At 37.3% G+C, this 27,364-nt stretch overlaps 1 protein-coding gene across 1 annotated transcript; it reads left to right on the forward strand.

Moving 5' to 3' along the window:
* The first annotated feature begins 1,013 nt into the window (after positions 1 to 1,013).
* On the forward strand, positions 1,014 to 27,364 carry Gabpa (GA binding protein transcription factor subunit alpha). The gene is made up of 9 exons (XM_051150163.1): positions 1,014 to 1,156; positions 6,956 to 7,100; positions 9,975 to 10,059; positions 11,949 to 12,194; positions 18,545 to 18,739; positions 22,120 to 22,173; positions 22,990 to 23,130; positions 23,329 to 23,521; positions 26,361 to 27,364. The coding sequence occupies exons 1-9, from the start codon at positions 1,080 to 1,082 to the stop codon at positions 26,587 to 26,589; spliced, it is 1,365 nt and encodes a 454-aa protein (XP_051006120.1). The 5' UTR covers positions 1,014 to 1,079; the 3' UTR covers positions 26,590 to 27,364.

Consider the following 27,364-nt stretch of genomic DNA (forward strand, 5'->3'; position numbering starts at 1 on the left):
AGGTATTAGTTAGAGGAGCCAGGAGAAACCAGGTACTGAACTAACACTAGTCACCCGATTTTCTGCCAACTAAAACCTGCAGAATTGAAACGTAATAGGTAAACCCATATGCCCATCACCCAAAGAAGGCACTATCAGTACAGATTTGAGTTTTGCTCATTACACACTTTTCCCTAATGTTGATGGTATTTTCTAGGAAATACACAATACAAGTGAATTTTTAGTTTTAATTTTGGAATTATTTACATCTGTACATTTCTTTCTTTTTGGTTTTTGGAGACAGGCTTTCTCTGTGTTATCTTGGCTGTCCTAGACCAGGCTGTCCTCCACTCACAGTGATCCGCCTGCCTCAGCCTCCCAAGTGCTGGAATTAAAGGCATGGGTACCATGCCCAGTTCTTTATTTCTTAATACCCTGAATTCTTTCAATTTGCTTTGGTATGAATTTCCTTCTTCTGTGCTATGCTTTGTCAACTTTGGTAGTTTGTCCCAACTTTTTTTCTCTCTTTTTGGTCATCAGTTGGCTGAAGAGTTTTCCATTCTATGCTCCCTTGTCACTTTCAGATGTGGATACCTTTTCTATCTGTAACTTGTGCATTAAACAAGAATTTTAATGTTGATGTAATCAAATCAGATTTTTAGCTATACAGTTATAATCCATCTCCCTCCGTGTTAAGATTCAGGTTTGAATCCTAGTTGCTTTAGTATAGTTGATGTTATCTTTCATTTGCTTTTGACTTGAATTAATTTACTGACTTAGACTGGGCTAACAAGTTCCAGTACATAGAGTAATAAAATTACTATATCAGGCTAATAAATGCCACATTAAACAAAAACTAGTCTATAAAACCTGTGTGTGTGTGTGGGAGAGAGAGAGAGAGAGAGAGAGAGAGGAGAGAGAGAGAGAGAGAGAGAGAGAGAGAGAGAGAGAAAGCGTGCTTCTGCATATGTAGAGTACCTCTTCTCCCACTACTCTGACTCAGTTTTGGACTCTTTCTTGCATATCATTTTTGTTCATGATCTTTAAAAATCTCTTAAAATTTAACTCTTACAGGACTGAAAATTTGAAGTACTTCAACCATGACTAAGAGAGAAGCAGAGGAACTGATAGAAATTGAGATCGATGGGACTGAGAAACCAGAGTGCACAGAAGAAAGGTCAGCATTTTTGAATTGATCAGTTTTTAATATTACCAGTATACCAAGTTAAATCAAGAGCCAAGCTAATAAGGTGTGTGGTGCACACCTTTGATCCCAGCATTTGGGAGGTAGAGGCAGGCGGATCTCTGAGTTGGAGGCCAGCCTGGTTTACAGAGTGAGTCCAGGACAGCCAAGGCTAAACAGAGAAACCCTGTCTTAAAAAAAACAAAAACAAAAAAAACAGGCTAATATGTTTGTCTTTGATCTGACCTCAGCATTTTAGGGGATGTATTGCAGTTTTTATTGTTTGTTTGTTTTTGATTTTTCCTCTCTGACTTAGTAGGTCTCAAGTTCAGAGAGGAGGGCATTTTGGAAATGCAGACAGTTGTAATGTCTGCACCCACCTCCACCTAAAGGGCACTCTTTTTTTTTTTTTTCCCCTAAGTGCTGGTGACTTTTATTTCAAAGAAAGTTTAATTCAGCCTGGACTTACTTAACAATAGTTATATTTATAAATAACTGCTGCATATTGGTGATGTCAGGAATCAATGAGTGAAATGTCTTAGACTTTCAGATGCCATTAGGAAAGCCTCATATTTGAAAAGACATACTTGTCTAAGAACACAATACTGTGCACAGTACTGAGCATAATACAGAGTAAAAGTGCTGGTTTGTGGATTTATAATGGAGCCTTACTTGGAAGGAGGGTAGTGATGAATTTAGAATAAAGGGAGCATTTCTGGTAGAGACAGATTTGGAAAAAGTCAGTAAGAAGGCTGTGGGAAATGATGGATAGTAGGTGTTATTTTATTCTGTAAAGCAGGAAATGAGATAATATACTAAAGTCAATTGCAACTGATGGGTCATGGGAAACTTCTGTAGAGCAGCAAAAAAGGCAGAATAACTCACATCGAGAGGATGCTGAATTGAGGAGACAGCTGAAGTGTGAGCTTCAGGGTCTAAGAGAGCTTTCAATTTGTGTGTCTTTTTCTGGAGCAGAAGAAACAGAATGCATGTTTCTCTTGACTAGATAGATAGATAGATAGATAGATAGATAGATAGATAGATAATGCCAAACCCTAGCAGCGTAGTTAAATGAGCACCTTGAACATGAAAGAGCTATTATTGAAGCTCATTTCAGAGTTGGGAACCTGGGAGCAGCTTACTTAGCCAGGTGCTTTTGACTTTAAGAGCCTATAGTTGAGTTGTCAGTATGGTCTAAAATCACCTAAGACTGATGTGAAGCTATAAGATTTGCCCCCCAGATCACTCTTGATACTGTGACAGGGAGCCTCAGTGTGCTTAGAGAGCCTTTCTCTAGGGCTTTGCAGATCCTCTGAGAGGGTGCAAGGTAGAAGCCATTGTGTCTTTTTAAGTAACTCAACCTAAGAAACCACACATCATTTCTGCATTAGTTTTTTGGTCACACACCTCAACATTTGTTTGGATTGTGGGAGGAGCTACAAAATTGGAGCCTAGCATTGTGTATTTCCTTTATGCACACAAGCCCTCCCAAGTGATCCACAGAGCTTGAAGAATTTAGCACAGGCCCTTTGCAGGTGTCTAAGTAGGGAATGAGTTGCTACCATTGAATCAGCGCAAAGGAGGTTAAACATATTCCAGCTATAGCACTTTGTTGCTCTGCTTTGTAGGAAAGAAGAAACAGAAATATGAGATCACCCACATTTATTCAAAAGAAACTCTTTATTCAGATTTCTAGATTTCCCAAGGTTTAGATGAAAAACTTAATGCTCAGTATTCATACAGAAGTGAAAACTTAGATTCTATTTTAAAGTAGCATTTGGATCTTTCAAAAAAAAAAAAAAAAAATCATTACTAAAAAGGATAGGCTATTGTGCTTATAACCAAAAAATACACCAAAAGTGTTCACTTAGTCAACAAAACAAAACTTTTACATTAACCAAGATTAATAATATGGCATTATTTATTTTAAACTAATATTATCACGAGTGGGTCTGTTTTATAAATTTTAAACATTTTAAGAAAAAGAAAATGTAGCCAGGCGTGGTGGTGCATGCCTGTAATCCCAGCACTTGGGAGGCAGAGGCAGGCAGATCGATGTGAGTTCAAGGCCAGCCTGTTCTGCATAGAGTGTTTCAGGACAGCCTTGTACAGAGAAACCAAAACAAAAAACAAAAAAAAGAAAAGAAAAAAGTATAATGTATATATTCACTAAATATTGCACATATGTCATTATGCTTAGAAAATATGTAGAAATAAAGCAACAAATTGTTTATGTGTGCACACTCATGCACTTATGCAAGTTTGGGTTGAATGTGAATGTTTGCATGCCACCGCATACATGGGGATGTCGGAGGTCAGCCTCTGGTCTTGGTCTTCATCATTTAGACAGGATCTCTTGTGTTTGCTGCTGCATAGGCCCATCCGGTGGGCCTGTGAGCTTCTGGGGATTTCCTTGTCTTGTCTTCCATCTCACCATAGGAACATTGGCTTTACATGGGTTTTGAGCAAACTCTGGTCCTCAACTTGTACAGCAAGTGCTATTCTACTGAGCCATTTCCCTAGACATTCACTGGTGTTTTATTTTATTGGAAGCTACTTTCATTTTTGATGTGTCTCAGGTGAGTTCAGGTGCCAGCAGAGACAAAAGCATCATATCATGGAACTGGAGCTTCGGGTGGGTGTAAGCCACCTAAAATCAACTTCTGTCCCCAAGTGCTCCTAACCATTGAGACTCCGCTCCAGTCCCTGCTTCACACTTTTAATGCATATTTTTTTCATAACTGTAAAGAAGTTTAAGTCATATTTAAAATAAGTATTTTCTCAGTTTTTAAAGATCTGAACCAACAGTTTCTTTTGAAGGGATGTTTCCTCTGCCCTCCTATAAGCATTTACAAAGACATATGTACAATTACTTACCAAAGCTTCAAACCTATTTTAACTGTGAAATAACAATATACAAGAACTCTAAGGATGTTTTAAGGGGCATTATAATTTTCTGAGAATAACATGGAGTAAGGCTAGTTATAATAATTGGTTAGTATTCAAATTAAATTGGAAGCACTTGATTTATATTATTACATTTATCAATTTATATTTACTCAATTATATTGGGAAGGAAATTGATTAGTAGAAATGGTATACAAAGTTCTGGTTTGTTTCGGCTTAGCTTTGAGATGGCTAATATACCCCAGTGTTATTTTTACAAAACTGTTCATTTCTCAGTTTCTCTACTAACCCAGTTATGTTCTTAACCTGGCTATCACACTAATAATGGAAATTCTTTCTATATTTGCTTAATGCATTTGTGTATGTGTGCGTGCATGCACATGCACTGAGAACAATTCAGTCTGTAAAATAGATTTTTATCTATACCATTTAAAGAATGGCATGATAAGTCCTGAGAATTTTGTAGCCAAGGATTTATTGGCCATGCATAACTGAAGTCCTGGCTGGAGAAATTTTTATGTCTTAGCCAGTCTCAGAGCTGTTCCCATGTGAGGGATCAGTAAATTATGTTACGTGTCCTGTTTGTTCTTGATTTCTTTACTTCTGTCCGTAGCCAAGATCTTCAGGAGGCCTCCCCCTGTCAAATCTTATTTCCACCAGACAAGAGCATATTCTCCTCCCCAATGTAACACATTTTCTGTTTTCCATTTTGGAATTAGGACCTTTATATACTGGTGTAATCAGAACTCCTTTCTAAAAATCCAGTGTATCTTAGCAGGTGCGCTCATTTAATAATCTATAATTCTGAAAGTGAACCTATGGCATGGTACATATATTTTAGTTTTCCAAACTCTGTAAAATGGAGCACACAAGCCACTGTATGACTTTGTTTCAAGGCAGTTCCAAACAGGATCTGTATTTCTACTTTAGCACATAGGCCTTTGTCCAGTAATTGAACTGTGACAATACACATACGGTATCTAGTCTGACATGTTGGCCTATAGCTGAAGCCTTTCTAGCCAGCATCTCAGTGGGCTGCCATTCTGCAGTTTCTTTCTCCAGGTGTGCCTTATTCTGTTCTCTCCCAAATTTGTATGCTAAGAGAAACAAACTCAAATGTAGTCCAGAAGCACTTTGTCATTGTGTCTTCCATCCTTTTCAACACAAAAAAATAATCTTCTTTAGTCTCAAAAGCTCTCCTGCCAAGTGATGGTGGCGGTGCAGGCCTTTAATCCCAGCACTCAGGAGGCAGAGGCAGGCAGATCTGTAAGTTTGAGGCCAGCCTGGTCTACAAAGTGAGTCCAGGACAGCCAAGGCTACACAGAGAAACCTGTCTCCAAGAAAAGAAAGAGAGAAAGAAAGAAAAGCTCTCCTGAAGGACTTTACTTTCTTAGACCCAGCTTCCCTTCTAGACTGTAACCAGTTCAGATGCCTGAGGCTTCTCAGTCTGTGTTTGACTTCTGCTTCCAAGGAGAGGCTTTTTTTTTTTCTGCTGATACACACACGTGCGCGTGCGTGCGCGCGCACACACACACGTACACACGTACACACCCACCCACCCACCCCCTCTGGGAAGTTATTCAGTCCACAAGTGTTTGCTCCCCTTGCCTAGGAAAGCCTGGCTTCTAGCAGGTTGCTTGTGTTAAAGAGTCACTCCGAACTCACGCCACCCCCAACACACACACCACAGCACAGGCTTTTTAAAAGAACTGCTTTTGCTTTGCCTCTCTGGAGTTTGTATCAGTTGTTTTTCTGCAGCCTGCTGGAGGCCTTGATGCTTGCTGGTGGTGGGGGTTCTAATCAGGAAGCTGTGAGCCTTATACACTACCGTTGATCTTAATGAACAAACAGAACTAAGAAATTGTTTTCTGTTTAAGTTTAGAGTTTATGTAAATTCTGGTTAGATTAGTGTAAATTCTGCCTCATATGGTATACCAAAATATTAGTTATTTTTATATAACTTTCTCAGTTTCTCTCAACCTGGCTATCACACAAATAATTGAGATTCTTTTTTATTTGTTTAATAATAAGCTTCACAACACAATAACTAAGCAATTATTACTCTATTCTTAACCCTCTAAGCTCATTTGGTTTCCTCCCAGTGTACATCCCAGAGAGATACGTGCACTTTGTAGCTTTCGTTGCTGAGCTCTTTCCTCAACTGTTGAACCTTTCCTGTGGCTGAGTCTCCTACTTCCTCTTCTAACTCCTCCCCTGGCTTGCAGGAAGTTCAGCCCTATTCTTTCCCCTGCTCTATTAGCTATAAGCTGCTTTATTGGCATAGCAGTGGACAACAGGGCAGCAGTGTTTATACAACATTGAGACAGAAGATTGCAACCATATATGGGGTGTACAGACATCAGCATTTGAATTACGCAATAACCTTATACCTACAGCCCAGGTGTGTGACCTTGAACTACTGATCTTCCTACCTCTACTTATCAAGTGGTATGATTACAGGCTTCTACCACTAGCTCAACAAGTTATAGTTTCTAAGGACACAATGTATTTCCATGTTTCTGAGAATTCTCTAAGTTCTTGAAAATGAGTTAGTATGTAATACAAAGGCACACAATTTTCCCTTCAATGGTGTTTGTCCAATATTTATTTATGTGCTAGCACATACATTTGTATGTATGACTAAGCATGTTTTCAAGAGTGCTTTAAATTTTCAAATTAGCTATGAGATTTAGTTTTCACATTGAGAAAACTAGTTGATGAGTCTAACACAGCTCAAAGGAGAAATGAATTGAGATGTAGTAAGAAAAGAATTTCGAAGATCGTGTGTGTGTGTGTGTGTGTGTGTGTTGATTTCGTTTTAAGCATAGTGTTACTTTTACATTGGGTAACATGTAATTATTAACCTTTATTTACATTAACATTTAGCATTGTGGAACAAACGTATGCCCCAGCTGAATGTGTAAGCCAGGCCATAGACATCAATGAACCAATAGGCAATTTAAAGAAACTTCTAGAACCCAGACTGCAGTGTTCTTTGGATGCTCATGAAATTTGTCTGCAAGATATTCAGGTAAGATTTATCTTCATCGATATCTATAAACAGACCTGACCTAGGATATAAAATTTGACCATTTAGAAATAAAAATTCTTTCAGCAAACTTTCTATACCTAAAATTTCAAAGATTAGGTAATAAAATTGAAACGAATGAATAATAAATCACTCATTCCTTTTTACTTTTATTAGTAAATGAAACCAAATTAAAGTAGAAATCAAATTAAAAATAGAGTAGTGGGAAGCACATTGACCCCAAAGACTAAAGAAGTTTGTATTGACTGACAATTTGCTTTTATGTGAGTTTTTTTACCTTTAAAATGAGATCCCTTGACTAAATTGTTTTTATTTCCTTTTTCTCTGGTAGTAAATTTCCAATGCCAGTTGTTGTTTTTTGGCATAAAGTGCAGTAGGATTTCCTGTTGCAGTATTACAGTGTTTTAAACATCCTCACAGACTTGTTGTAATACCACTTTAATGTATAAGAAATAGGTAGCCTTGCTGAAATAGTTTTCCATGACTTCTTAAATTCACAAATTAGTACTGGTATCTGTATACTTTTCTCACATTAACATGTGAATGCATATCTTTTGAATTGTTTGCTTTGCTTTATTCTGTATTGTCTGTAATCCTGTCTTGTGATACCATTTTCCCATTATTACGGAGCTTTGCCTTTTAATTTAAAAAATTCAGATCCTCTGCAGTTACTGTTAACCAAGATTCTGTTAGAAAATAAATTGAAACATGTTAATGGAATTTATGCATTAGCTACATTATCCATATTTTCATCTTTCTCATCCAATATATACCTAGTAAACGTTAATGGTGATTGGATATTGCTCTTCTAAAATTAAGGACTATGGTTAAATGTACTTAAAATAACATGTTAAGTTTCTTCTTAGTAGTGAGAAGATAAAATTACCCTAATCTCTTGAAAGCAGTTACTGTTTAGTGTTTTATTAGAAATGTAAAATAACCAACAGTTCCACATCAAGAAATTGTTCTTATGTGATGCAACCTGCAAAACCAGTGGTATATTCATAAAGATTGTTATCATATTTTTGCAGACAGTTAAAAACAAATTTTTTTAAAAACAGAATTTCAATAAATTCAGAATGCAAAGTAGTCCTTAAAAGTGGTAAACTAGCACTCTAAAACAGCACATCCAAATGATCCTATTGAATCATATTAGTCTTTTTTAAAAAATGACCATTTTGTTAATTATATTCTACAGTGACAGATAGAATACCTGTCCTATACATAATGAGACATGGCCTGCAGAGGACTTATTTTATCCTAGTGTCTCAGTAAGCAATTTCTGGAAGAATGGAAGTAAGTGTGGACCATTAACACAAGGTCTGTGCTTGGATCTATGGGCATTTCACTTCCCTTCTGGCACCTTTCCTCACCTGAACAAACAGTGTGAGCATGGCAGCTTCTGTTACTCATGTCAGTGCTTGCATGCATTTGGCATCAGAGTGTGGCTCCTGGGAAAACCTTTGTATCATCAGATAAATGCCTACTTGAAAGCTGCAGGAAGCATCACTGAGTTGTACTTCTTTGATGAATATATTACACAATCAACCATGTTGGAGCCTTGTCTTTGTCCTTGTCTTAGTGTGCTGTTGTATTTAGGACTAAAACGCTCATTCTTCAAGATATATTATGTTGGCCATAGCTTTTAGTGGATAATGCTAGTGTCCTCTAGACACAGAGGACATTCTTGATGTTAAGAGAACTAAGTGCTGGGCAAAGATTCACATTAAGGAGTAAAAATGGCCACATACATCCAATGCAGTGTGTTTTGTCTCTGCTCAATTTGGATATGAAGTCCGCTTAATACTGTAGGCTTTATGTATAAGACATTGTAAATGATTGAAATTGTGATTGTACCATGACTGAATTCTTGCTAATGAGAGTGACCGGAGATTTCCATGTACAACAGCATATATGCAGACTCCGATGGAAGCCTATTCCAAGCTAGTAATCCAGTATCAGAAGTAAACATTATTTTCATTCCATTAGTAAGCAATGGTAGAAAATACATTGACTAGAAGGAGAGATGAAGGGAAAAGAGAACCGTTGTGTGTTTTGTTTGGTTGGTTGCTTGGTTTTGGTTCTCAAGGCAGGGTTTCTCTGTGTAGCATTGACTGTTCTGGACTCGTTTTGTAGACCAGACTGGCCTCGAACTCACAGAGATCCCACTTGCCTCCACCTCTTCCAAGTGCTGGAATTAAAGGAGTGCACCACCATTACAGCTGAAAAGAGCACCATTATTCCAAGGATATGGAATTATGATAAAAGTAGATCCAGTATTCAGGTCATCAATCATTTAATTTTATTAACTTCATGACCTGAGACTTTAGAGTGAATCCTAAGTTTTAATATGTGATATTAGCTACAAAGGAGATAGGGCATGTTAGTAAACAGATAAATTGTCAGCCACTAATTAACATCCTTCCTTATTGTGGTAAGCATTGTACTTTAAAGTCTTGTACTTTAAATGCAGAATGAAGAATTGCCTGTTTGCATTATTAAGGTCCAAGCTGAGATTACAGAGCTCTTGCAGAAAACTGCCCTGTAAAATTATTTTGCTGTGGCAGAGAATGGCTGCAGACTGGCTGCCTGGGATGTGTGAGGCTCTGATTGCAGTCCTCAGTACCACCAAAACAGAAAAATAAATTTGGCAGGGCTCCATTACCTCCTCAATGCTTAAAATAGTTTTAGGTTTAGCAAATAAGTAATGTCACAGATAACTTTGATAATTAAATACATTCTTATAATTTAACTAGTATGCTCAGAAATTAGCCCCTATTTGCTACATTAATGTATACTAAACCATAGTAATTATCAAATGACTGAGTTAAAATAATCTTGTTTATCTATGTTTAGCTGGATCCAGACCGGAGCTTGTTTGACCAAGGAGTGAAAACAGATGGGACTGTACAGCTTAGTGTACAGGTAATTTCTTACCAAGGTAAGTTACTTTTATCAGCAGGTATTTAAAAATGTAGCTTATGTTTTTCTGACAAGATAATTTAAAATTGCCTGTTGAAGGTGGTTAAGATGAGTGTTCAGATGACTTGCATGAACTCATATTCATGCTTTTCTTTAGTAGCTCTATCTCTTAGGTTCAAACTGAAATTATAGCATATTCCACATAAAGTAGATAGTGGTATATACCAAACTCCAGTGTTAGCAGAATCGCGTTATTTTTGGTTGTGAGCCAGAGCCTTTAATGGCTGAGCCATCTCTCCAGCCCCAGAATCACATTATAAAGAGCTATTTTTCCAAAGAATTCTTACTCTTGGAGAATTTCATTATATTTTTATCATATTACTCCTGCCCTTAACAATTTATTTTCTTTTTAATAAATACTATAGCTTTTTACAGCTGTATCTCATTGCTCTTAGGGTATGCTTTCTAAATGTAATTCTTATTTCTGAAATAACTTTAAGTTTTTGCCTGACTAAATCTCCATTGAGGAGTCTTTGTAATGATAAATCATTTACCTTGTTTGTTTTCCTGTCCACAGGAACTACAGTTCTTACTAATACAGGGCTTGAATGTCTTTAGAATTTGGGTTAATTGGTGTGAGTTTAATTAAACAAAGTCAGTCAATATTTAGGGCCAAAAGACGAAAGGCTGAGGAGATGGCTGTCAAGTGCTTACTGTGTGAGCATGAATTTTTGAGTTCAGATCTCTAGCACCTTGTAAAAAGTTGGACACAGTGGTACTAAGCTGTAATCTCAATATTGGGGGACAGAGAAAGGAAAATCCTTGGGGCTTGGTGACTTTCTGGTCAGATAAATTTAAAGTACAGATTCAGTGAAAGATCCTGACTCAAAAAATAGGTGGAAGAGACTTCCCACGTCAACTCTGATTTTCATGTGCATTCATACACCCATGTACACACACACACACACACACACACACACACACACACACACACACACACACACACACAAACTGCAAACACAATAATGAAGTAAAAAGAAAGCAGGCAGAGCCAAGCCTAGTGGTTTGTAAGCCCAGTACTTGGGAGGCAAAAGCAGGGAGATAAGGAGTTACCATCGTAAGCTCTGTAGGGAGTTTGTGACTAACCTGGGCTGGTTTTGGCATTATTTATTTGGAGAGGGGTGTTCTCATTTTAATTTTCTTAGATAGTTTGTAAAATTTTGAAGACTATGTAGCTACTCATTTATTCACTCTACTGTGGTTTCTATTTTTTTTTTTTAAATTCATGTTAATATGTTCTTTCACGCTTTTTTATATTACTGTTGTAAGAACTGTTACTTTTTTCTCCATGTGGTATATGTAGGTAATATTTGTCAAGCTTATGTGCCCATGTGCAAATTATTGCTAAAAAAATTTCAACACTACATTGAAGAACTTTTCGATATTTTTATGTAGATATTAAATTTTACTACATTTGCTTTTACTTTTTTTCCTCAAGCATGCATTTTTTTTTTTAACTATTTCAAGATAAATTGCAAACGTTATTTTTTTCAGTCTCTAAATATCTATCATCAGTAACCGGTCCCTTAAAACAAGAGTCTAACTTAGGCTGGGGATACAGCTTGGTGCTAGAGAATCTGACACCCTGTGTTTGATCCCCAGCGTTGCCATAAAAGAATGTTCATTCTCATATATAACACATTATAATTACCAAGATGAGAAAGTTAATATTGATACAGTACTGTCCATGTTGAATTATACTTACTGGCAAGAAGGATCTGTTCACTTTCTCACTATTTAAAGAACATCACCATTTTTTCTCTCATTTGCAAAAATGAACTTTATTTTTATTTCTTTGTGACTGGAGGTTTTATTTAAATTTTTGCTTTTGTTTCTATCCACTGTTAGGAATTGAGCCAAAGCTGAACATTCTTGAAATTGTTAAAACCGCGGAAACAGTTGAAGTGGTCATTGATCCAGATGCTCACCATGCAGAAGCAGAAGCACATCTTGTTGAAGAAGCCCAAGTGATAACTCTTGATGGCACCAAGCATATCACAACCATTTCAGATGAGACCTCAGAGCAAGTAACAAGATGGGCTGCTGCACTGGAAGGCTACAGAAAAGAGCAGGAACGCCTCGGGATCCCCTATGGTAATGAGATAACTGTTGGTTAGGTGCAGTAAGTGCTAAATTAGATGTACAAAACACCCCTGGGATATGATATACTATTTTCTAATGTAGACTTACTTTCTAGAAAGACTTTTATATATCTAGTAGTTTTGAACTGTAACATAATGAACAAATACTATGCTCATTACTAGGAATGCAAAGAATTATTAGAAGAAATTCTGGTCTTAGCATGCTCACAGTGTAGTTGAAAAGAAAGTGTGTTATAAAGTTTAAACTAACACAAACAAAGCATATCTTTAGAACTTCAAAGAAATCAAGCTGAATATTTTGAGGAATGCCAAATGGAGTTAAAGCAGTAGTTCATGAATTCAGGGCAAGCTTAGGCTTATGTAGCAGGCCCTTTCTCAAAAAATAAACAAGACTGTAATAGGGACCAAAGTCTGAAGAAAGTGGGAGAGAGTTTATTCTGAGAAACTGTAATTTCATAAAACAGGAAACATTCAGAACAAAGCTTAGACTGGCTTGGAGGCAAGAGTGTTTAGGATATATTGGATCAAGAGTTATCTCAGACACTGTAGAACTGTTTTGATCAGTGAAAGTGAGAACTAAAAAAAAAATTAATGTTGCCTATATGTCCCATAAGGCACATAGTGGCTGAGTGCAGAGAAAACAAAATATTTTTATCATTTGTACAATATTAGTATTGTCCAGATTCACATAGACTATGTAATGCCTTTGATAGTAAAAATGAAGAAATATGTGGGTAAAGACAACAGATTATGAACATGGAGAGGTAATATTCATGTACTGACCTAACTTCTCAAGCTTGAGTAAATAGGGCAATAGTTTTGAAACAAATCAGTTGCATCTTCATTACATGTGTAAAGTAATAATACTGTTTGCCAGACACTGTAGTCAATTCTGGGTTAATGATATATAAAAATAGAGCATGCCTTTGGTGATGATGACAAACCACTTAACCCTTGTAGGGCTAGCCTCAATACCTTATGTGTGCTAGGCAAGCACTTGACAAGTAGACTAGATTCATAACCCTTTGCAGACCTTTGAAAGTCTTTGAGGAAGTAGGGATGTCTGGTTTGGGAAAGATTTCTTAAGGGAAAGTGTTGATAGCACTGGACTTTGAAGCAAACTGCACAGTCAGTTTAGGGTAGCCTTGACATAGTTTCCGGAGCACAGATCTCAGGCTGCAGATGCAGATACTGTATGGACTTTGTTCATGCTGGGTTTGTATCTGAAGCCATAACAGTAATAGTAATCTTTTGAGAGAAGGAATATGGAGAACACTATTACTGGTTCTAAGATTGTACCTGTAGGGCAGGGGAAGGAGAAAGGAAACAGGAAACGATAGAGGTGCCAGATACAGTGGCACGCATCTTTAATCCCAGCGTACAGTGGCAGAGGCAGGCGTATCTCTCTGAGTTCCCAGCCAGCCAGGACTGCATAGTGAGACTCAAATAAGATCCAAAACCAATGGCACCGCTGAAAACATAAGAAAATACCTCTATAGTATAACTGCTGTTGAGAGTTGTAGTGGTTTAGACTCTCCAAAAGCTTTTGAGAATGTCAAGAATACGAGTTAGTATCTAGTTTGGTAATCAGAGAATTATTGTTCAATTTAGGTTTAAATTACTCTAGAGTTAGATAAGCTGAATTATAGTCAACTACTTAGAAATTGAGAATTCATTAGAGTTTTTTGAGGCAATAGAGAAGAAAAGTATTAGGGAAATAAATTCTCAGAGAGTTGGTAGTGTGCTTTCATCACTGTTCTCTCAGTACTAACTACTAACAGCATTGCGTTGCACTGGGTATTTTATTTAGACGTGGTTCAAGCTATACGTGTTGATGTGCATCCTTCTTAAGGAGATACTGCGCTATTTTGTAGGAGACAGTGTCTGAGGGATTTAATATTCCTGAGGGGTGGTGGCCCCTCAGTGGAACCAATTCCCCACAAATACCAAGGGATAGCTTCATGCAATCCTTATTATGACATGTAGAAACTTATTTTAGGCATGTGGAAATGAGTGTGGTTAGTTTATTTGACCTTTGTGAATAAAGTTAGGAATCATCTGAGAAGAAATGCCGGGGAGGGAAGAAAGGGACATGAAAACTCTTGAGCAGGGTTTGCTGTATTTCCCTGAGACATCTTTGGCAGTAGAGTTACACAGGAAGTAATACACGAAGATGACCATGGGTAACAAGATGACTGATTCAGTGTGGCTCAGGGTTCTGTGAAGAATGTCGTGTACTTAAAATTCATTTAAAACACTGAGGTCATCGTTGATGAGATTCTTCCCTTTCTATACCTACATGCAGTTCTTTGACTGACTTGCTAATTAATTCCAAGCAACACTGAAATATAATTAACTAGTTACAGATACTATAAATCTTTGAAATGGTCACCCACATTGGGAAATTCCCTGAAGTTCACATGAACATAAACTAGTTTGCTATCTTGATAGCCGCTTAGATACTTCTTCATGCATGTGGTTGTATGTGTGGATATTTTTTAGTATTGCCCATTAAACTAATCTGAAGAAGAAATTGATAACTGCAGTTAGAAATCCATCCAAAAAGATGGGCTATACAAAATATTAAAACAATAAACCAATTCAATATCAAATATATATTATTCCTTTATGAAATATAAATATTGAAATGTTAGCTAGGCTACGATTTGTACTTTTTAAAGTATTTAAATTTTTTTCTTATTTTTACCAGATACTAACATCTAACAACACATGTAGATTCTTAGGTGTAAGCATAGATTTACACAAGAGGTACTAAAGAGCATATCTAACGGGCTGTCCAGTTCTGTAGCTCTGTCTTCTCCACATTGGTAAGGCCTTTCTTTAGTTTTCTCTCACAAGTCTGATAGAAAGAAAGAAGCTTCTCAGAACCAGTTCTGCACCTGCTTTCCTGTCATCTGCCCTGCTCTCTAGCCACAGCTGTGCTATACTGAACTGCTTTTATCCATCACTAACTCACCTTGCAGTGACTGAGACTTACCTAGCTCTGTGTGCAACAAAAACTTTGCTCTTTTTCATGTTGGCAACTTGGTGGTGTGTGTGGTGCAGTGTATGTGGTTTGTTTTGTTGTGTTGTTTGAGGTGAAGTCTTCCCGTGTTTGCAGTATGGACTTTTAACTTGTGGTCATCCAACCTAAGCCTCCCCATTGGCTGGATTTGCAGGCTTCCCTTTCTGTTTGATTTAGGCTATTCTTACTGCCTTAGGACTGCTCATTTGTTGTAGAACTGTTAGTGTAGTTAGACAATTTTTAGGTTTCAGAAGTTGAATATTGACTTTTTTTTTTTGTCGAGTGATTAGTTGTTTGTAAGATAGTCTCACTCTAGCCCCGGCTGTCCTGTAGCTCAAGTAGCCAACTTGTCCTTGTCCTTGTAGCAGTCTTCCTGCTCAGCCTCCTAAGTGTCCTATTGTTAGTTACAGAGGCTTGTGTCCGTATCAAGGCTTTCTCCCACTTTAACTCATCAGCTGTTAGTTTTTCTCATTCTCACATATATCTGGAAGCAGTTTCTACACACTCAGAGCTGTTGTCTTAGCTTTTATTCCTCTGCAGTGCTAAGTCCTCTGTTTTCCATTTTTATAGCTGCAGCCGATTGTTTTAGTCACAAGTCTTTCATTCTGTTTTCAATTTCTCTGGGTTCCTAAAAATCATGTTTGGCTTTACACTTCCAAACAGTATTTATTTTACTCTGCTCTGCTTGTGGTAGTGTCTGTGTGGCACATTAAACGTCACTTTTCTATTAAGTTTGATGACCCCGTTCCATTATTGTTATCCTGGGAAACATTCACGTTCTTGAGCACTGGCTTTTTCATCTGCTCTTTGTATCTGGTTTTTATCTTAGTTTGGTTATAGTAAGAATCCCTTCCTTTATCATATTATGCATTAGTATCTATTCATTGAATATATATTCTTAAAAAACCAGTCCTGCCATATATTAAATGACCCTTCTGCCTTTCCTGCTGTACACTCTGAACACTTTATACTGGGGTCCTCCTGGACAGATACTTGGGTCATACTTTCTCCTTCCTGAATTAATAGGTTGTTGCCCAGCTAATTGTTTTTAAGAACTAGTTGAGTTCTCCCCTTCAACTCTGACTTTGTATCTGGCTTGTTGTGCTTGTGCATCTTTTAAAAAACTGTTTCTCTGGCATTTTGCTATTACTTTTGAAAAAAGAAAATATACACAGCCAGTCTAGTATATTAAACCAGATGTCCTAGGAGTGTTTGAGGAAAACAAGTCAGACTAATGTTTTTCCTTACTTTCTTTGATCTTGATAGTTTCTTTTATGTTTTTATTTAAAATGACCTTGCTTTCTTAAATATTTTAAAAGGCAGTGTAGTTAGTTATAACTTGGCTAACTTAGAGCCATCTTACAGTGTCCTAAAGTAGCAATCCAGAGCTGGGCAGCGTGCTTTCTCAGCTGTTTGTTGCCATATGCACTCTCACACCCCTTCACTCTCCCTCATCCTGACTGCCTTTCTCTCATTCGTCTCTCATTTTTTGGCAATAGTAAAGGTTGGACCCATGGACTCACAGATGCTGACAAGCACTCTACCGCTGAGTTGTCGTCTCAGTCCTCTTTTCTTTCTCTCTCTCTCTCTCTCTCTCTCTCTCTCTCTCTCTCTCTCTCTCTCTCTCTCTCTCTCTCTCTCAAGACATCATCTCCTTAAATTGCCCAGGCTGCCATTGAACTGTGATGCCCAGGCAGGCCTTGAATCAATGATCCTCCTGCATCAAACAAACAGGTGTCCAGGTTTATAGGTCTGCACCACCAAGCCCAGAATCTTTTTTGTTCACTTTTCTTTTGTTTCTTTCCTGCTCACTTTTACCTGCATTTCCTTGCTGTCATGTCCCTTTGCTTTTTCTCTTGTTTTTATTCCTTCCCTGTGGACCCTGCATTCAGCTGCTCCTGCATTCAGAAAACTCTTCTTTAGTCCTTGTTCCAGTCTTGGATTACTGAGCTTTCAGTGACTGCGTCTTGACTGTTCCTACCTCCTATGGTCAGAGTGAATCGTGTCATTGTGCTTCCCTTTGCACTCTTCTGCACAGGGTTGGAAACCTGGAGCTCTTTGAGAGTTTTTCTCCTCCCTGAGATGAGAGCTGACTATTGGCCAAGTTATCCTCAAGCCTCCTCAACAATTGGGGTTACAAGAGTATAACCACCCCAAATATCTCATAAAAATGGCTTTGTCTTCACCCATGTATATTGTGGAATTTATGGTAGATAATTTTTCACTTGAGTGTCTGTTTGGTTTTTATAAGCATCTATAGGTTTTTGGTTTTAACCTCAGTTGCTTTTTCTACTTTTCTGTGTATATTCAGAGAAGGTAAACTTTATTGCCATCTTCCTGGGCTTCCCCCCATCTCTTTATGACTTTCAATCCTTTATGTTTTTCCTTGGGTTATTTTTACTATAAATTATTCCTTGAAAAAAAAATCTTAATTTTTACTTTTTCACACATTTTCTTACTAACACTCATTTATTGTGAATATGCTCAGTACTACTTAAGTAGATCATCAGAAAGCAAGAGCAGCAGTGACAAAATTAGCCCAGCATTAAATAACCACAGATAACATCTTCAATTAGATGTCATAAATATAGTGATCTTTATATATGCTGACAATCTTCTATTTTTCTATTTGCAAATTTGGGTAACTTGTAGAAATTAATAGACAAGATGAAATAATTTGGGTATTCTTTGTATAGATTCAACAGATGTCTATTCAAAGCACCGTGGTAGACTCTGAAGTCAGATTTACGAGACACAGTCCTCAGAGTTACAGCCTTAATGCCACTAGGGAAACAACTGAGTGAACAGGTAGTTAGAATGCCATATATCAAAAGTGCCACCAAGGGTGAGGACAAGATAACTGACCTTTTATTAGAAGGAATGAGAACAGGTGCATTTTGTGTGCAATTTGAAGAGTAAGGCTAGTTGCCTAGGATTCCATTTAATTTTGTAAGGCACCAAACTATACAATGCTACAAAATAATATTTTGAGCTTGGGCAGTGTCCCTCATTGTCTCTAAGATAAGATAGCTAGTGTTATTTGGCCTACCAGAAAAGAATTATAGTTTGTTTTTCTTAATAAAATTCCAGACTGATGTAGAACCAAGTGACTCCACTGGAAACTGAGATTGAGAAATTGAGAAAGAATTGAGGAGAAAATGCAGTATCAGCATAAAAGTTGTTCTTCACAAAGTCAGTTTGCTTCACTTGGGAAAAACACCTGTCTGGATTTCATATGTGTATATATGTGTATTAAGAAATTAACTGTAAATTTATCTAAGATGGAACTAGGCTAAAGGTAATATTTTTCTTTCTAGATCCTATACAGTGGTCCACAGACCAAGTCCTGCATTGGGTGGTTTGGGTAATGAAGGAGTTCAGCATGACTGATATAGACCTCACCACACTCAACATTTCGGGAAGAGAATTATGTAGTCTCAACCAAGAAGATTTTTTTCAGCGGGTCCCTCGGGGAGAAATTCTCTGGAGTCATCTGGAGCTTCTTCGAAAATGTATAAAATTAGAGTTATTATCTATTTGCATTCTAACTAAAGCCTAATTTTATTTTTTCTAATGTTGTTTTAATTTTATTGTTAATAAGCAAACACTTGAGCTATAATAATTAACATTCATTGTTCTAGGTAGTGTGAAAAGTTCTTTCTGTGTTAAATCAGTACCTATAGTAATGCCATAAAGTATTTCTTGATTCTTTAGTTTTTATGTGAGATACTGAGGATGTAAGATCCCTCAGAGTATTAGACCTGGGGAATGTCCAAACTAAGATTCTAAGCCAGGCTTCTACCACATCCCAAGGTCTCTCTGTTTTTGTTTTTCTTTTTGAGATAGGTCTTGCTATATGCCATGGCTAACCTCAATTCATGATCCTCTTGCTGCAGTTTCCTAAGTGGCTGGGATTACAGGTGTAACTGGCTAGAATCCAAGTCCTTAGCATCTCATATGATGCTCCACTGTTAGCCCTGTTCAGATATTCTGATCACCGCCTTGTCTTTGCCCAGTCATCACCTGCATTTCTAGAAACTTTTAAGATTATTTGGTCACAGAGATTTCCCTCCTAGTCACTTGTGGGATTAGGCATTTTTAAAAGCCTTTACTAGTTGAATAAATAAGATTATAAGACAGCCAGACAGATTATGATCTGACCAGAGAGTTCAAATAAATGTAAACTTTTGGTTTAGGTCACCCCATAACTCAATAACTTCTAAAGTCAGTTAATTATTAAGTAATAATAACTTCTAAGGTTCTATTAAGTCATCTTACCAGCAACTCATCCCCTAAACCTGTTTTATATGTTGCGATGCTAACCAGACATCCTTAGTTTTGTCTATAAGTGAAGGCAGAGTCTGTTGTTTTGTTAATGGAAAGTCATGGTTCCTACTTTGCACTAGTATACACCTGGTAAAGTAAGAGGATCATACATAGTAATCTGATGCTTGCCATCTTCATCCAAGGTTCATCCCTGCTATTGAGTGAGAGATGAGCTCTGGAAGAAGCTCTACTTGCTTCCTGTTGAACAGACTTTAGTTGATGTTTTTTGCAATGTTACTAAGAGACTAACTGTATTCATTATCCATGTAGGGTTATCACCAGCTTCATATCTTATACATGAGTAAATTTAATGTCTTGGTTGTCATTCAGTATCAGGTCTCAACTGAATCATATTCATTCAAACATTTTCTTGTTGGAATTCTTGGAACCACAGCAATAATTGTACCTAGAATAGGCTCCACCAAAGGCAGTTTTCCCAGTCTCTCCCAGTTCAACTCTTTCTTGTGCTTGTCACTTTTTGATCCACCTGATGTATTCTCTAATTGTAAATGTTATTACTCATTTGTTTTTCCTAGTCAAAAGACAAGAGACTTGTTTATGCTTCCTTCTCTATGCAGTAGAAGGAGTTTTCCTCAGAACCTCTACTAAAGAATTATACACCTTCCATAAATATCTCATAGAATTGCTTGCCTTTCTACCATGGATCTTTGCCCTGCTCTACTGATGAAATGACATTTGGTTTTAGAGTCTAAGGCTCAGTTCAGCATTTACAGAATGAGTTTGATGATCCATATGGCTGACTTTCTATTGTTCCTAAGTCTTCTCAGAATAGGGTTCTGTGAGCAGAAAGAAGAAAGGCCGATAGCCTAACTCTAAATGGTAATGTTTCCTGGGACAGACTGTTACTGGCCTGCCTGCTGTCTAGTCAGCCTTAGTGATCTCTTGTGAAGCTGTCTGGAGAAAGAGGACTCCTTTTGTAACTCAATTACTACTTGGCCCACTTCATGCAGCTCCTAAGTTACAACTTCTTTCAGGTTTTGTTATATTTGGGGAAGATAAATAAGAACTGTTCCAGGGATGCAAATACTTCAGAATGCTTTTAATATGAGCATCTACCTGTCAGCAAAAACCAAAGTCTTCAGGAAAAAGAACTGCTCAGCGTCATACCCTTAGGTCCTAATGTTTTCTTAAAACTGTTCCATGTTCCCAAGGACTTGGCTTTTAAGCATTCTGTTTCTTTGCTGCATAGCCAGAATTTGGGGGACTTTAGAGGAAGTATGGTATTTGAGTTTCCTATATTTTCTTAGATTACCTATCACTTTTTGTGTTCTGCTTTCCGTCTTGAGAGTCCCTGAGAATCTCGCCAAGCTCAAGGCTCTGAGAGTCAGAGTTCTGGAGCTGAGTTCACAGGTGGCCAGGGTCTGTGCTGTCTAGCGAATGCTTCCTTTCTAACTTGTCTTCTGTTAGGCTAAGCCACTTATATTAATTTAGTAACAAATTAATTTTAGTTGTAATAACACTTTTCGTCATTGAGACTTTTAAAAATACTGAGGAAAACTCTACCACAAACAAAGCTTTAGTTGGGTGGTGGTGGTGCTTGCCTTTAACTCCAGCACTCAGGTGGCAGAGGTATGCCGATCTACCTCTGAGTTTGAGGCCAACCTGGTCTACAGAGTGAGTTCCAGACAGCAAGGGCTACACAGAGAAGCCCTAAGGTAGAATGTTCAGAACCAGAGGTCTGAGTTAAACATAATAATCCTCACTTTACTGAACAGTTAACTTTGTAGTGTGCTTCTTAAAAACAGTTTTCTTTAGCAATCACAACAGCCTTGTGAGATCTCATTCAGATGTGAAGAATTAATATCAAAGGTTGGAATTTTACCTAAGAGGTAGTGATTGCTAAGAACTAAACCCATATCTCTCTGACGCTAGTCCCAAATAATTATTTAAGCCCTCAAACCTATGAGCCCCAAAGAAAATTACCTGTGGCAGATAGGTTTCATACCCTATCTTAGTCTCCTAGCTCTTCTCAGCTCTTGTATCTCAAACTGGACCCAGGCAGGACCTCCTTAGCGGTTTTTGGGGTCCCAGTCTTATGACTCACTAAGTCTGAAGATGATAGCCGACAGGTTCAGCTTCAGTAGATAGGCACAGTTATGGTGTCTGATGTGCTAGGACTAGGGTGTGTAATTATGTAACAGTAGGGATAGTGTTTGATCTGGGAAGAGTGACAGAGTGAATGAAGGATTTTTAGAGGATTCTGTTCAGGCCTGTGTTAGTCAGGGTCCCCTGAGGAACAGACTGATAGAACTAATACATGGCTGTAGTAGCTCTTTCGTTGAGGACAGTATTTTAAACATGACTGATTTGGAACACTTAGTACAACTATGGTTTTATTGAAAATTTAACTTTAGGAATATTATCTTAAGTTCCGGTTGTTTTGCTATTGTGTGTGTGTGTATATATATATTGGTTTATCTCACTGGTTTTGGTTTTAATCATGGAGGTTTTTTAAAAGGCTATGTTTGCTAAATTCATTTTTACTCTATTAGGAATTATATTTTTTGTTTTAAATGAAAATGATTTTTTTGTGTGTGTTCTTCAGATGTTTTGGCAAGCCAAGAGCAACAGATGAATGAGATAGTTACAATTGACCAACGTGAGTACTTATTCCTATAGATTTGCCTAATTATCAGTAAGAAATGCTTTGTTATTGGATAACTTCATTAAAGCTTCCAGCATAACTTTCTGACTACAGAGGACTGAAGCATCTGAACTAACCCTGTGTAGACGAAGAGTGTTGACCATCCCTGTGTGTTGAATTTGCCTACTTAAGTGACTATTTTTCCCTCTCTAAATTGCGAACTAATTGTCTTCAGCTATTGTCACAGTGTTTTTTCTTTCTATCAGCTTATGCCACCTTAAATACTCCATAGCCATTATTCTATGCATGCTTGAGGCTTTTTAAGTGTATCTTTGATAAGCCGAGTTGTGGTGAGACTTAGCTTTGTTGATACTTGCAACGCCATTTCATTCATTTTGACTGATGAATAGCTGTCTAAAATTGCCACAAAAACCACTAGATTAGTAAGTTTAAGACAGTATCAAGGATTTTTATTTCTACCCTTTCAATTCCAGTGAGCACTGGCTTTCCTCACTTTGTGAGCTTATAGCTTGTAGACAGATGTGAGTTCCCACTGGTCTACTCTTTTGCCAGAGTTGAAATCATTTTAGATTTCCTTTTTATAGTGGATATTTTTTATTTTAAGTTGCTACTTTGAAACATGAAAAACTAGCTATTACTAAGCTGAGATTCATAGACTGCAATGGAAACAACTTAACTTTATCCTCTATGTGGGTCTGAAGTCTTTCCTTGACATAGTTATAGGAACATTAATTTTATTGATTGCATTTCTTTTTATTTTCTATGTTAGAAGCTAAATATATTTTCCTTTTTGCCTTTTATTTTTTAAAGCTGTGCAAATTATTCCAGCATCAGTGCAGTCGGCTACACCAACCACGATTAAAGTTATAAACAGTAGTGCAAAGGCAGCTAAAGTACAAAGATCCCCAAGGATCTCAGGAGAAGATAGAAGCTCACCTGGGAACAGAACAGGTATTTTTGCATAAATTGGTATAAAACTTGTCGAATTAGATATGTGAAAGCATAAATATGGATTGTGTCTCTAACAGTGCTTACTTAATAGTTGTAAATGAGAAGCTTGTTTTTGCCTTGGTTGAGATTGAACCAGAGGCCTTGTGGTCAGGTGTTAGCTTCTAACATGACCGATGTTTGTTCTGCTTATGGATTTAGGAAACAATGGTCAGATCCAACTGTGGCAGTTTTTGCTAGAACTTCTTACTGACAAGGATGCGCGAGACTGTATTTCTTGGGTTGGTGATGAAGGTGAATTTAAGCTAAATCAGCCCGAATTGGTTGCACAAAAATGGGGACAACGTAAAAACAAGCCTACGATGAACTATGAGAAACTCAGCCGTGCATTGCGGTAAGCATTTGTTTTTGTTTCTCTAATATCAGACTTTTCTAAAAAATGTGTCTTCCTACTCTCGATATAAACCTGGTAGGTAACGAAATAAAATAAATTTTTCAAAGATTTATTTCTTATGTATACAGTGTTCGTTCTGCTTGTATGTCTGCACACCAAAAGGGCACCAGATCACATTACAGATGGTTGTGAGCCACCATGTGATTGCTGGGAATTGAACTCAGGACCTTTGGAAGAGCAGCCACTGCTCTTAACCTTTGAGTGATCTCCAGCCCAAAATACTTTTTTCTTGTGTGTGTGTGCGCGCGCGCGCGCGCGCGCGTGTGTGTGTCGCACATGCGCATCTGCACAAGCTCAGTTGATGAGATGGCTCAGTCAATAAAGGTGTTCACCCCGAAACCTGCCCAGCTAAGTTTCCTCTCTGCATCTACATGGTAGGAGAGGAGAGCCAGCTTGCAGACACGTGTAGATACACAGAGTAAACCGCGAATGTGGTTTATATTTTTTTAAGCTAAAAGTTTTATGCATTATGTTAAAAGTGACTTTTTTAAAATAATTTTTTATTAATTTATTCTTGTTACATCTCAATGGTTATCCCCTCCCTTGTATCCTCCCATTCTTCCTTCCCTCCCACTTAAAAGTGACTTTTAAGAGAGTTTTCTTGATAATTTTGAGCTACATAAAGCTTTTAAAAAAGATTACTATAAGATTGTCTTATGTGATTTAAAAGCATATAACTCCTTGTATAAAACTAACCTGCTTATTAATCTTAAATATTTGTATAAGTTGTATTACAAAGAGGCTTTACATATTAAATTGAGTATGTATTATATCAAATAGATGAATACTGTCTTCTATTTTTAAAATTATATTTATAGTTTTATTCTTTTATATCTGCCTAAATCTGAATAACCAAAAGTAGAAATTGGAATGATTTCCCTAAATAGTGTGAATAATCTTAAGTGGAAAGGCCTCTGCTACTGCATGTTAGTGAGGCTATGGGAGTACTCCCACACTGTAGCCAGAGCTGTACCGTGCAGAATCGTGTCCAGGAAGGATAGAACCTGTGCTCTGCTAAATTACTAAGTAATGTCTTTCAGTAGATCACAAACAGAAATGTCTGAATGTATACACACACATACACACACACATTTATAATGTCATAAATCAGAAATCACTCATACCTGTGTGTGTGGGTGAATAAGTAAGCCAGCTGTGATAAGCGTTAAAGATGAACGTCAGACACAAATGATGACACAGTGATGTTCGGGAAGGGGCCAGGCCCAAAGGACTGTATAGTAACTGTATAATGCAGTGCGTGAGTGTGTTCACTTAGTATAGTTTGATAAAATAGGAAGAGCAAGCTGCAGCACTCAGGGATTGCATTTAAGGAAAAGAACACAAAGAGCAGCAATGAAATCTTGAAGCAGGCTTGCATTTGACCGTTCAGAGTGAGGGTGGTTGGGAGGGAACAGAGGGTCTCTAGGTATTGACAGTCCGATTGTAGGTCTAGTGATACTTAATCATGAATTGGTATTTTGAGTCTCTGGACTGTTTCTTCTATTATATGATGTAGTTCAGAATTTAAGAGCTTTAAAAAACTAGTTTGACAGAGGTCAGCAGGGTTAGACTGAATGTAGGGAGAAAACAAATGCAGTGCCTGCTACTGTACGGCGTCTAGTGATGCATACACTATATTGAAGAAAGAAAGCATTACCACCCCCCCTTAAGGCTTGTGTGCGTATGCTGTTTCTTTTACCAAGAAACGATGATTATACCAATCCTAAGTACATTCTAGAAAGATGAAACCACTTTCTTTTTTTCCTTTTCCCAAATGTACATTTCTCACAAACTTGTATTTTTAAGTTATATGAAAAGCAGTTTGGTGGGTCGTAAAGCAGAGATTCAAAATCTTTGTTGGTGTGAAGTCTGATGTACAAAATAGCTATAAACTCAGCTCCTCTGTCTCCATAGAAAGTGTAGTAAACGAGCCTACTAGCCTGGACTACAGGTCCAGTCTGCAGCTCTGCAGTTGTAAACTGGGCAGCTGTGGGGCCAGTCTTTATGATGCCCTTCACCTCTTTTCCTTAGCCTGTTTCTTCTGGCTCTTATGTTTATTATTTTGGGACCCCTAATGCTTCTGGGACCCCAAATTTTGGGGAGCCTTGATACAGTAAATGGAAAAGATGAAGATATGTCTGTATTATATTAAAATATATTGCATTAGATTTTATGTAAAACAAAAGAAGTGGACTTTACAACAATCTGTAACTTTTTGTTACTTGGATTTTTATTAACATAGCTTGTATTTTATAGAGAGTTAACTGTGGCAGTCATTGTATGCTAAGCACTTTATAAAGGTTATTCCTCTATTCAACAATTCTGTGAGGGTAAGTACTGCTTTAACCTCATTTTATAGATGAGGACTGAAGGGTTAGAGGAAATAGGATGTTCCCTATAAGTCACAAAGGCAACAGGTCCATGTATGAGACTTTGCAGTGTGGTCGCTGACTTAAAAGTCCCTGGTTAGGTTATGTTGGTATTTCCAAGGCTCTTATTTTGTCTTCTCTTTAGTAATTATGTTGGTTTCTAAATCAATGTTATAGTTGTTAAAAATTGATTTTGAAAGTTTCGTCTTTGAAAGTACTCCCTAATTGGGAGTAATTAGGATTAAACATTTTTAACTAGTGTTCTGGAATTTGATTTGTAATGGTAAGTTCTCTGTATGATGTCAGTGTTAACTACAGTAGTTGACTCTGCTATGTTTCTAAGACTTAATGGGTGTATGTACAAACTCTTCATTCTTTACAAGGTCTTAATGTGTTTTCTATTTTTAAAGGTATTATTATGATGGGGACATGATTTGTAAAGTTCAAGGCAAGAGATTTGTGTACAAATTTGTTTGTGACTTGAAGACTCTTATTGGATACAGTGCAGCAGAACTGAACCGCTTGGTAACAGAATGTGAACAGAAGAAACTTGCAAAGATGCAACTCCATGGAATAGCCCAGCCTGTCACAGCCGTAGCCCTGGCAGCTGCCTCTCTACAAACAGAAAAGGACAATTGAGACCTAGGACGTCCTAGGAATCTAAGGTTTTTCTTAAATATTCAGAGCAAACTTTGCTCTAATCTTTATTACTGAATTTGAATCTTATTTCTAGACTGTACAATCTGATGCATGATTTTTTTTATAAATATTTCATACTCTTGTGAATTTGGATCTTTTTACTTTGAACATATATTTTAGAAAATGTGTGTTAAAAGATCACCACAATGCCTGCAGCGTGAGAGCAGGTTCACTGTGGAGTAGTCTGCTAACAGTCAGGAAAGCTAAACTGGTCAGTATTAATGTCTAGCCCTACCAAAAACAGCCAATAGCATCTGAAGATGAAAGTAAGGAAGCATGTCCAGGAAACAGCCTGGGGTAGCCACTACTGAGGTATAGTTGTTTCCTCCCTGCTGCTTTACACAGAGCCCGAAAAGGAAATTCTCAGCTAAAGCATGTGTGCCTGTTTCATCTAATCAAGCAGAGCTAAACATTTATATCAAATAAAATTATATTGATATAATTACTAAACTATCAGGTTATTAATTTATATATTTACAAGTAAAAAATAAGTTAACTAGCAGAAAAGTGTTGAATGAGACCCAGGTTTAAAACTGGCTTAACTCAAACATTATTAATGGTTTTCTGTATAGATTATTCATTATGTCAGGCCAAGAACTTAAATTATTTTGAGAGGGGCATTTTATTCTAATAAACCAGCTATTGCAAAAATTCCAAAATGATATCATTCTTTCTCTCAGATTTTAAAAAGTATACCACAGTCATAAAAAAAATT

This window comes from Acomys russatus, chromosome 8 (assembly GCF_903995435.1).
Source record: "Acomys russatus chromosome 8, mAcoRus1.1, whole genome shotgun sequence".
NCBI lineage: Eukaryota > Metazoa > Chordata > Mammalia > Rodentia > Muridae > Acomys > Acomys russatus.

Bases quoted from the DNA above. Each gene is read 5' to 3' on its own strand.
- Gabpa (XM_051150163.1), top strand. From the start codon at position 1,080: ATGACTAAGAGAGAAGCAGAGGAACTGATAGAAATTGAGATCGATGGG. The intron at 1,157-6,955 runs GTCAGCATTTTT...ATTAACATTTAG, and splicing joins CCAGAGTGCACAGAAGAAAG to CATTGTGGAACAAACGTATG. The intron at 10,060-11,948 runs GTAAGTTACTTT...ATCCACTGTTAG, and splicing joins ACAGGTAATTTCTTACCAAG to GAATTGAGCCAAAGCTGAAC.